Raw genomic sequence first — 12,909 nt, forward strand, 5'->3', positions numbered from 1 at the left:
GAAGCACGTTAGATTCAATTGTGCTCGAGCAAACGTGTTTACTTTTAACTTGTAATAAGTGTGCTACTTCCAATGCGCTCAAACAGCCGGGATAATCCCAATATCGCTCGCGCGCAACAGTTATAATTTGGCCCTATGTTGGCTGTTTGCACATTATTATTTTTTTTCAAATTAAAAATTTTGGTCCACCAAAAAGGTATAACTAAATAGTAATACCACTATTTCTATTTTACAATTTTTACATCATTTGTAAAGCTTTAAAGAAGAATAAAATACCAATATCTTCAAAACATAGATCTTTTATTTTTCTCAGTTATTAGTTCATGAATACAAAAAATCATATGCCTTTTTAAATCAAGAACAAGTTTACTCTCTGTTACAAAGAGTGCAGTGACAAATAATATAAAAGTCAAGTAGTACAACATTAGGTTTTTGTTTTTTTTCCAGGATACTTTATTCATTTTTATTAAATAGACATTGTAGTAATGGCACAAATAAAGTGACACAACTGAGAACACTCTGTTTAATAGTTTAAGTAATGAGTAAAATAATTTGTAAACGAGACTCGAAATGTTTTAAGGGACAGTCTACTCCAAAGAATTTATTGGTAGGCTCAAAATTAGCATATGAGCCTACCAAGGTTTAGCATTCAACTAAGAATACCAAGCGAACAAAGCAAATTTAATGATAAAAGTAAATTGGAAAGTTGTTTAAAATTGCATGCCCTATCTGAATCATGAAAGCTTAATTGTGACTAGACTGTCCCTTTAAGTCATGATTTCACTTTCGTATTTTACTGTGTTTATTTATCCAAATAGAGTCTTTTGTTTTGACCAGTTGTTTAATAAAGATAAACCACTTAAAAACGATGCAAAAAAAAGAAGACAAAAAGTAGGAAACAACAGCAAAATAACAGTGATCTCATCTATTTATATTAACAAATGATTTTTTAATGTACACAAATATTTCTTCATCTGAGTCCATATCTACCATATATAATCTTATCTCCTGTGGTTTTTGTTTTGCATATTTTTTCACATTCTTTTTAAAATACTTTATTCAGAATATAACGTTATTTATTTGTATGTTTTGTTCATTTATACAGTGGCATTGTAAACGCTAATTATTTACAAAATTGTATTGCAACGATTTAATAATACAAACAATGTTACACATTTATATAAAATATATATTAGCACCCTCATGCAGTAGCACCAATGTTTGTAAAAGAATTATACACATAGGGGCCTATCTATCAAGCTCCGAATGGAGCCTGAGGCCCTGTGTTTCTGGCGAGCCTGCAGGCTTGCCAGAAACAGCAGTTATGAAGCAGCGATCTAAAGACCGCTGCTCCATAACCCTGTCCACCTGCTCTGATGAGGCGAACAGGAATCGCAAAAATTCAACCCGATCGAGTACGATCGGGTTGATTGACACCTCCCTGCTGGTGGAGTCTGCAGGGGGCGTTGTTGCACCAGTAGCTCTTGTGAGCTGCTGGTGCAATGCTGAATATGGAGAGCGTATTGCTCTCCGCATTCAGCGATGTCTGTCGGACCTGATCCGCACTGTTGGATCAGGTCCGACAGACATTTGATAATTCGGCCTCATAGGCTCAGGAGCGTTTACGTGTTATGAGCACTATTTCAGTATGATCTCATGGATAAAAGCTGTTTCAACAAAGGATATCAGTGAGAATGAGAGAGGTAAATTTGATAACATTACATTGTAAAGTTTAATATTTTTTGTTTGTTCTGACTTCTATACCTCTTTTATGTTGGTCCTACCAATAGATTTTATGGCTAATCATGATTTAAGACCAAAAACGAAGATAGGATCCCACAGCAGATACGATAAAAAGTAAAACTTTATTGACAAAGTTAAAACCAATGGTGTCACGCTCTCACACCTTTTGTTCTGTTGCACCCTCCAGCCCATGTCGGGTGATTTTAACTTTGAAAATAAAGTTTTACTTTTTATCGTATCTGCTGTGGGATCCTATTTTCGTTTTTGGTCTTCAAGCACCACCAGCTAAGGATCCTGCTTTTCCTCATAGCGATTCTGAAACCCCGGGTGAAGACTACCCTCACCCCATACATCACTGCTGACGTCATTGTTCAGAGCTGAGTGCCGTGAATCAGTACCTGAACGGAGGTCACACTGGGAGGAAGCAGCATATGCGCTCGCCGAGTATGTTCTCGGTCTGTTGGATTGCAGTTTCCCCGGTGTCCTGTGGAAATCCTCTGACGGCGGAAGAGTAAGTCTGTGACATCTTAGTGTGGAAGCACTTCTGGGGTGAGTGAGTATTGGCTCTAAGTCCCGGGAACAATATTGCATGTATTGCTGCTTTACATATGCTTGCTGTTTATAGGAGTATACCGCCCACTTTGTTTTTGTAATCATGATTTAAGTCAGGAATGTATAATTAATAGAACTCACTTAAACAATACACAAACATCAAATGCTAATGAAACAAACTGGGTATGAGATGTTTGTGGTATTATCAGAGATTAAGATCATCAATTGAATATCAATGCGCTTTTATCATCTTCGTTATAAACGTATGACCTTATAAGGTAGTGAAATATGAATTTTATCTTTAAAATGTATTCATTAAAATAATTTTGTTTTAACTTAAATATATTTCACTGAAAAAAAGTAAAAAAAAGAAAAAATGTTCATCCTCCTTGAAAAGAATCCTCTTGCTGTAGACATGTGAGGCAACACTGAGCCTGGATGCTCTTCACTGAGCATTTCCCAATAGATTTCACAGTTTTGCAAAAGTTTATTGACATCTTGTCCTTTTTGCACAGTAGATCTGTAAATAAAAAAAGATACACTGTTAAAAAAATAAATTAGGTACCAGAATCTTATTTGCAGTAATACACCTGTAAAATCAATTATGTGTATTAGGTCATTTCTTTCATAAAAAAGTTACATTAAACTTAAATTGAAAATATCAGGAAATGTTTCAGTTTGTGCAGTTTATAACTAGTGACACAGAACATTAATCTCCGCCCTATTGGTAGACAAGAACATGACTCCATCTGTATAAACAAATGTAACTTTATTCCACACAGGGTCATCTATTAAAGAAAACAAATTCATTTAAAATACCCTTTTTTTAAATATAACAAAGATTATAATTGGCTTGAATGCTCCATAAAGGAACAACTGAATAAATGTTTTCTTTGTTGCACTTAGGGGAAATTTTAAAAAAAGAAGCAGTTTTTAAAGGGTGTTCCTGTGGTAAAAAGCCCCCAAAAACATCCTGGCATAGATATGAATTTAGTGCTCGTTAGGTGACACTGTATGCAAATAATTTCTAACAGAAGTAAATGTCTATTAAAATAACATGCTTTATCTGAATCATGGAAGTTTAATGTTTTCTTTAACATTAAATTTACCCTAGACAGAAATCTGTAAAGAAGCAAAGGCAACTCTGTCTCTAACATTTTACACTGCCCTCTTAAGGGGGCAGTAAGCACCTTCTAATTACAAAACATTTCTCTTGTGTTACTATAGAGTAACAAATCAGCCAAGTTTAAATGTTTTAAAACAAACAGTTATCAGTTAAAGTCAATTGGGGAAACATCTGCAGACGGTATAGTCTTGAGAAGTCAACAGGTGCATGTTATGTTCTAAGAATTAGAAAATCCTCAGTGCTAAATTACACAAAAATGGGGCAGAATAAGTAATGAAAGCATAGTTGTTTCATTACCCATAACTAGGGTGACCATATTGCCGCTTTAAAAAGGGACACATAAGAAAAATACTGTTTTTAGGGCTGTTTAAAGAAATGTTTTGTAAAAGAACCCTGACATATGTATTTTTCATATGTGTCCCTTTGTAAAGCGGCAATATGGTCACCCTACCCATAACTACACCATTTATATAGAAATCTCACGTTGTTTACTGTCCCTTTAATGCATGTTTTTATGTGTGTTCAGCTTGCAGCCAATATATGGTGGATATATTAGTAATGCACAGGATCTCACATTTATTTCAGTGATAAAAGCCGCCTTCAGTGCTTTCCATAAGATGAACATATGAGTTTTGTCTAAAATAAGCTTATTTTTATAATTTGAATGAATAATATAAAGAATTTAATGTTCCTTTAATAGGTGCCCTGGTAATTGCATAACCAAGTACAGTTCAAAGCAAATTAAAATACCCATCATTCTCATTCTCAATGCATAAAGTATTTGCCTCAGTGCAAATACTTTAAATTTCCTTTTAAATGCCTAAAGCACAATAAACCAGCGGAACAAAAAGTAGTACAAAGTAATTAATTAAAAAGGTATTTGGTTCTGAGTTAATACACTGGAAAATAAGAGAAATTATACTTATACAAGACATAATAAATGTTACAGGGAGGAAAAAATGTATTTCCAAAATAAAAAAAAATCATCTTACTGTGATTAAAATGACGGTATCTGTTAACTCACATTGGCTTCAAAGTATTTTTTAAATGGTGCTAGATTCACTTTTATGAGATGCTAAAGCTTTACAGAGATGAGTTTTAAACTTATGTGAGCACGCACTACGGATTTAATTAAATCAGACAGGTGGATGAGAATATTGATTCACTTCATCACAAGAATTCAAGTTGGTCAATTTATGACACAAATATATGTATATAAGGAGTCTATCACTTGAGGTTAGAAAAAAGATCATTTTATATCTCTGTAAGGCAGGAAGATATAGTATTTAGAATCTATGGGTGGTTTTTACTGATCACAAAATAGATCACTTGTTTTTTAGGTTTTCTATTTAAAAGTTTAACTGTAAGATACAATTGGGGAAAAATGTTTAGGACAGTACTGAAATAGCAATATATCTTCACAGTAAAGAATAGACCCTTTCATCTTGTTTCTTAGAAATATAGCGGCTTATACAATCAATGGTGATCTCATGCTATTTTTGAACAGGTCGCGAAAATGGATCAATATTCCAGGATAATCTGACATGTTATCAATTTCTAGCTATGCCACCTTCACCCCAAGAATGTAAGTAGCTACAATCTCACTATGACATTGATGTCATAACTTTTTTATTTGGCCTGTCTGTCCTGTGGGTTTACTAATTACAAGGGTACGGAATATACTGTATACCACTTTTCAGTGCTTTACTTATGTTGCAGTTTATAAAAATAACTTCCACCTTACTTTCATTTATTAATATAATTCTGCTTCGGTAGACTGTATAATCAAGTGGTCACGCATTAAAGGGACAGTCTAGGCCAAAATAAACTTTCATGATTCAGATAGAGCATGTCATTTTAAACAATTTTTCAATTTACTTTTATCACCAATTTTGCTTTGTTCTATTGGTATTCTTAGTTGAAAGTTTAACCTAGGAGGTTCATATACTAATTTCTTAGACCTTGAAGGCCACCTCTTTTCAGAATGCATTTTAACAGTTTTTCACCACTAGAGGGTGTTAGTTCATGTATTTCATATAGATAACACTGTGCTCGTGCACGTGAAGTTATCTGGGAGCAGGCACTGATTGGCTAATCTGCAAGTCTGTCAAAAGAACTGAAATAAAGGGGCAGTTTGCAGAGGCTTAGATACAAGATAATCACAGAGGTTAAAAGTATATTAATATAACTGTATTGGTTATGCAAAACTGGGAAATGGGTAATAAAGGGATTATCTATCTTTTAAAACAATAAAAATTCTGGTGTAGACTGTCCCTTTAACAGTACGTAATAAATTAAAGGACCAATAAATACGGTAAATTTACATAATCAACAAATGCACAATAAAAAGACAATGCAATAGCACTTAGTCTGAACTTCAAATAAGTAGTAGATTTTTTTGTTACAAATTTCAAAGTTAGGTCTATTTTCACTCCCCCTGTATCATGTGACAGCCATCAGCCAATCACAAATGCATATACATATATTCTGTGAAGTCTTGCACATGCTCAGTAGGAGCTGGTGACTCAAAAAATATAAATACAAAAAGACTGTGCACATTTTGTTATTGGAAGTAAATTGGAAAGTTGTTTAAAATTACCTGCTCTATGTGAATCATGAAAAGTTTAATTTTGACTTAAGTGTTTCTTTAACTATTCACAAGCAACAAAAGGAAATACAGCTTCACTTATACAGGATGTTTAATATCTCATAATAAATGTTATTTTGTATCTGTATCTGAGAACTGTTACAGAAGACAGCACGAGTAGCTAACAATTTCTGTCAAGTGCATCAGAGCGCTATAGAAATGACAAAGGAAACTACACACAAAAGTTGACAAGTATTGTAATAAACATCTTGCAGATGACTATGTTAAACTGATTACATATGTTTGTGCACTGTGGTAGGAAAGACTTTAGGGAATATTAAAATTACAATTTGAAGTGTTCTAAAAATAATTTGCTGAAGTTGCACAAACTTAGCAACTTGATCTCAGGTTAAGTTTGACTTAAAGGGATAGTCTAGTCAAAATTAAACTTTGATGATTCAGATAGAGCATGCGATTTTAAGGAACTTTCTAATTTACTCCTATTATCAAATGTTCTTCGTTCTTTTGCTATCTTTATTTGAAAAAGTAGAAATGTAAGCATAGGAGCCGGCCTATTTTTGTTTCAGCACCTGGTTAGCACTTTCTGATTGGTATCTAAATGTAGACACCAATCAGCAAGCGCTACCCAGGTGCTGAACCAAAAATGGGCCACCTCCTAAGCTTACATTCAAATAAAGATACCAAGAGAACGAAAAAAATGATAATAGGAGTAAATTAGAAAGTTGCTTAAAATTGCATGCTCTATCTGAATCATGAAAGTTTAATTTTGACTAAACTATCCCTTTAATCTATTTTTTAGATAACTTTACCCAAACAGCTGAATTTAATTGACTTTTAAATGGATTTATCAAAAATGTTCTCTGATTGAATGGAAGTTTTTCTTGTTTTTTTGAGTTTTCTAGATTTTTCTTGTTTTGACCAACTTTACAATAACTTTTAGGGGTTCAGGCATCAAACAATACAAAGTAAGAGAAAAATAACTTTTGACTAACTTTGTACTTTAATATAAAAATAATCACAGGGGAAGTATATTTTAGTTTAAAATCTAAATGTATTTTTCACCATAAGTGTAGTATTAATCAGTTTAAACTAGGTATATATCTCAATTATAATAATTTTATTAATACGTCCAAATAATATTTACTTAGAAAGCTCAGACATTACTCATGCCAGCTATAACCTGTATCTGAGAAAAAAAAATAGCAAGAAAATCACCCCAAAAATATCATTCTTGATTGAATTTAGGGAAAATACGATTAGAACATATAAAATCACATGCTCTATCTGAATCATGAAAAAAAGGTTTTGGGTTTCATATCCCTTTAAGTTGCTGCACATGTGAAAACTAGATTTCAATATGGCGGCACCCATGGCATCACCCATGACTAGTGAGAGGTGGGAAATAAACTTTCTCCATTTATAAACCTGCTAAATCAGCTTAAAGCCCTTGATTTTCATAAACCCTTATGCAAGCCTGCAAACCACAAGTAGCCCTAAAACAGCTGCTATCTGATTTGTTCAGGTTGATTGATAAGTACTGCTCTCATGCCAGTTGTTGTGTGAGAGGAGGGGGCAGGGCATAAATACAGGCAACATAAACTGCTTGCTCACCACAAGCCCATGTAGATAGGTTTCCTGTTTTTCACCCTCTTCAATGTAAATTCAAAGCTTCTGTAGTAAATATTAAACTTTTGGTTGGTGTGGTCTACATGCTACCTTTCCATTTTAAATTTTGAACTCTAGGATGAACATATGATTATATGTATTCAATGTTACGAAGTAAAAATATAAATGTTGCTAAATGTTGGCTGTACTTTCCCTATTATAAGTGATGTTATCAAGCAGCTTCACAATTCTAGTTTCTAATTGTATTGAAGGGACAGTCTACTCCAGAATTGTTATTGTTTAAAATATAGATAATACCTTTGTTACCCATTACTGTTATATTAATATACTTTTTACCTCTGTGATTACCTTGCATCTAAGCCACTGCAGACTGCCCCCTTATTTCAGTTCTTTTGACAGACTTGCATTTTAGCCAATCAATGCCCTCTCATAAGTAACTCCATAGGCGTGAGCACAATGTTATCTATATGGCTCACATGAATTAATGCCTTCTAGCTGTGAAAAACGGTCAAATGCATTCAAATAAGAGGCTGCCTTCAAGAGCTTAATTGAAAGCTAAACCTAGATATTTACCCAGATTACTTGATCAAACTGCAAAAGAAACAAACCCACATTGAGAACAAAAAAACAATCAAATCAAAACCCTTTTATAAGAAACATGTGAATTAAAATCTTTTCATATAGATTAGTGGATGATCCGGAAGCTACTAAAAGTCTCTTATCAAATGTTGACATAATAATGAAAATGTACTCAGTGTGGATCTGCCAAACAAATGATTGGCAAAATGATTCACCAGATGCAATTGTAGTTTCAACCTATTCCCATCTTGCCAACTATGAACCCGCAAACTGAGAGATAGGGTGATATAAATCAGGGGCCATTGTAATGGTTTTATAAATCTCCCGCAAAGATATCAATAGATTTTGCAAAGAGCATGTGAGTATGAGTCTTTAAAGAAAGCTTAGAAAGGCTTACTGCATTGCAATTTAGCTGTGAGCTTGTGGTGTGTAGAGGTTTGGTCATGCCAAGCTTTGATTTTGTGAGAGGTAGCCTTGAAGTACATTATTCGTGCTGGGTTTCGTGTGCGGTTCACATAGATACCTTATCCAACCCTTTATCTGGTGATCCATCTGCATGCATGGAAGTATCAAACTTCATATTCTCATCCACATCAATATTGTTTTGTGATGATAGATCTATAATGTCTGTAAGAGGTTTGTGAGTCTAGCTAGTATCCTCTCTAACTTGGCAAAGTAAATATCACAAATTAGTGCAATGTGTAATAGACTTGTGAAGAAGTCCTCATTTTACTCTGGTCAGTTTTACTAATTCCGGAAAGGAAAGCAATAATTATAGTTTTGTCTCCAGCCTATAAGTATATCCTTTATTCTGTAAAAGTGGGGAAGAAGCAGTAGAATGTCGACTGTGCTAACCGGGAGACCCAGGGGGAGGTGCAGAGACTGTATAGATGGCCAAAGCCTTAGGCCTCAGCTGTCCAGTCTGTGGAGCCTGGGTCATAAAAACAGCAAATTCTGGTATGTGTTCAATCCTTGGTCAAACATATAGTTACCGAAATGGTGACTGAGGTATAATGCTATAAATCAGTACTGATAATTGGCAGATTATAGTATATTTGCCACAGTAGTCCACAGAATTGAGACCAGTTATGATTGCTGCTCTCGATCACATGCCCCTACGTTGGGGCTTTTTTTTAACAGTACCTCACATGGTTGTGCTCATTATATATACATTACCCAAAATTCATAAAGATTTGACACATCCACCAGACAGACCAATAGCCTCTGCAAGGGGCTCTCTATTACAACCAATAGCCCAGTACTCCAGTGACTCCATCCTACGACCGTTAGTTTTGAATATTAATAATATAGCTAATACATTGCCAATTTAAGGTTGCCGTATTTAAATGGTCCCGGCAACACTGTATGCTGTTTACTAACAGAATAGCCAATATAGACTTGCGATCTGATCGCTATAAGATTTCCCTGCTAGTCGTATCCACAAGTGGTTTCTTATATATGTTTACACAAGATTATGTAATGCAGAGGTTTTCTGCTGGTTTAAGATTACTGTTTATTTTAACTTTTTGTTTATGACGTGCCTTTTTGTCATGGTGATATGAGGGAGTTGGGCATCACATGACACGCTACGCTGGAAGTGTTTCACCGACACAATGTGCACACATGGGGAAGATTTGTTTGTTTGATTGTAATACTAATTCCTTTATAAAGTACTGTAATTTACTTATGTGTCTATCTGTCTGAAGAAGAGGCTAACTATCCTGAAATTCCACGGCATTAAAAAATCTGTTTTGTGAGTGCTGCCTCCAACTTATTTGCTAGTGTGGGTCTTTTGTATATATATATATATGTAATAAAATAACTTTAATCAGTGTTAACGTTTTCGGACATAATATAGTCCGTCTTCAGATAAAAAAAGTGTTTACACAGTACTTACTCAACATCCATTAAATACACCAAACAAAATGTGAACCGGCTGAGCATCCACGCTCTCCCGGGTAGCTGTGATTTGGGTAAAGCCTTCTTTAAAGCGGGGGGTGGCAACTTGTGTAATGCAATAGTGCATTGCGGTCGGTCTCCTTGCGGAACAAGGTAGATTGAATTACCCAAATCACAGCTGCAGAGGGTAGCCAGAAATAATACAGAGGAGGGCAATAAGGTGATTCAGTTATCAGAGATGCAATCTAGATTTGAAGCCTGGCAATATCCCGTCAAATTGCTACGTGAACAATGTCACTCTATACTGAACAACTTTAAAGTAACAACAAGGTCAGATGATAGTCGAATGACTTTTGTAATAACCTATACGGGCGATAAAAATGGAATGTTCTCAATAATCAGAAAACACTGGGATATCATAAATAGAGACAACACGTTGCCTCTTATCAACTCACCTGCACCAAGAATAGGCTACAGGAGGGCAAGATCCCTGAGGGACCATCTGGTGCTGACTGATCCGCAAAAAGCGTATAAGAAGACAACGTGGCTGGATACGCATAAACCTGGTGTATACCGATGCCTGGGCTGCACAACTTGCGGTGGATTGATCACCGGCCCTTCATTTATGCACCCCCATAAGAGAAAGGTCTGCAAACACAAGTACAGGCTAACATGTACCACAACACATATTGTTTATTTGCTTCATTGTACATGTGGCCTGTACTATGTCGGAAAGACTGTTGACGACTTACGTATGGCAAACCACCGTTCGGCTATCAGGTTGGCGCTAAAGAATGGGTGTTCAGAACAACCTGTCACCAGACACTTTCAGCAATTACAGCACAAGGTGTCGGACCTGAAATACACCATCATCGACCATATTCCGCCCCTCTCTAGGGGAGGTGATCGGAATAGAGCACTTCTACAGAGGGAAGCGAGGTGGACGTACTATCTACAGACATTGGTGCCAAAGGGTCTGAATACCCACTTGGACTTGCAGGCATTTCTGTAACCGAATTTAGTGGTCTGTTCTGCCAAATGGACTTTCTGTTCTCGAAACGGACTTTTTGGAGAGAATATAATATTTAATGAGAGTCCTTTGAGCCATTGATATTGAGAGTTCTGGTCCACTTGTGCAGTTTTTTGGCTGGAATTATATAAAACTGTTTAAAATTGTCAAAAATGGTCTTTTAATAGTCTGAAGTGGCTAATTTTCATTCATTTTTATTCCAGCCTCTATTATGGTATAGTTCCCCTTGTTGTCATTTTTGGTGGAGGTTGCCATACCCAACTTGATTTTACTTTGGTTTTTATTCTAGGAGTTGCTACGGCAACCGTTTGTGAAATCAGTTTGGAGTATGGCCGCTGTTACCCGTGATGGCAATTTTGGTAATTTTTGGAAGTAACTTTTGGTAAAATTGTTTGGAAGTTTTGTATGCAAGCTCTGCAGTATATGTTTATTTGTTATTTCTTTAGTTTATTTGGTTGTTTGGAGCACTGTGTCTATATGGTGCAGTCCTCAAAAATAGCCATCATTTTTATTTTTTTCTTAAGATTTTTCTCTTAAGGCTTATATGGCAATTGTAGTTAAGTCACATGACCTGCACGGCCATGCTGACACTGTTTGTGTAGCAGTTGCTATGGCAACTATGTGCGGTCCGTGTAGCTCATGGGAATTACAATAAGTTTTATTATGGTTTATATCCTGTAACTATTGTATGATCGAACTCAGGTTCTTATATTTATTATTGTTTTCTGCTGACCATGGCATTTAATACAGCATGCAGTGTACCATACGTTCTGCACGTACTAGGAATTTCCAGTGCTATATTTGGTTGATATAGCAACCCTGTGCGATCCGTGCAGCTCATATGTAACACTCCTACTTCTTAGAATTTTTCATCATTTTTCATTATGTATTGCATTCATTGTTCTGGTGTTTATTAGTATTTATGCATACCATTTTATTATATCACTTGGTTTGTACATATTTGGGATTTCCACGCTAACAATATTTGTATATAGGTTGCTATGGCAACCATGTTGCGGTCTGTGCAACCCTTGTGAATAATAATTGGTGGTTACATTATATGTTATAACTTGGCCTTTTTACACTGATTATACTGTGTTGTTGTATGCCCTGCACGTACTGGGGATTTTCCCTTGCTGATAGTATGTTTGGATTTGGTTGCTATGGCAACCAGGCACGGTCCGTGCAGCTCATACAAAGTATAACTGCTGCATATTGAAATGGTCATATTGCACACTCATCTTGTGCCCCTAACTATTCATAGTGTTTTCTTGCCTTTTTTCATGTTTTTTGCTACTACAGTTAAAGGATTACTTTCCGTTATAATTCTTAAGCCAAACAACTAACATATTAAAGTTAATAAACATTAATTAAAACCTACTGACCTATATTTTCTCCAAAACGAAGTTTCATAACGTTCTAAAAGTTATATATTTTATTTGCTGATGATGTCACGTTATCCTGCCCACTATTTTCAGCACTGCATGTTCAAAATACTTAAACCAATGAAATTGTGTTTAAAGCGCCATTTTGAAACCTAGGTATTGTAAACGGATTGCACCCAGGGCATAGGACTGTTGTAACTAGGAGTGCAATTTCCTGCTATTTTATATATATATATATATATATATATATATATATATATATATATATATATATATATATATATATATATATATATATATAATATATATATATATATAATATATATATATATATATATATATATATATATATATATATATA

General features: G+C 35.0%; 1 protein-coding gene across 1 annotated transcript in view; it reads right to left on the bottom strand.

Annotated features, from left to right (window-relative positions):
• Positions 1-283: 283 nt before the first annotated feature.
• The window catches only part of ADAMTS12 (ADAM metallopeptidase with thrombospondin type 1 motif 12), a 1,263,798-nt gene continuing 1,251,172 nt past the window's right edge, over positions 284-12,909 (bottom strand). Inside the window, exon 24 of the mRNA XM_053701185.1 lies at positions 284-2,815. Coding sequence (XP_053557160.1) covers positions 2,676-2,815 — 140 coding nt within the window. The 3' untranslated portion in view covers positions 284-2,675. The remainder of the gene's footprint in view (positions 2,816-12,909) is intronic.

This window comes from Bombina bombina, chromosome 2 (genome assembly GCF_027579735.1).
Source record: "Bombina bombina isolate aBomBom1 chromosome 2, aBomBom1.pri, whole genome shotgun sequence".
Taxonomy (NCBI): Eukaryota; Metazoa; Chordata; class Amphibia; order Anura; family Bombinatoridae; genus Bombina; species Bombina bombina.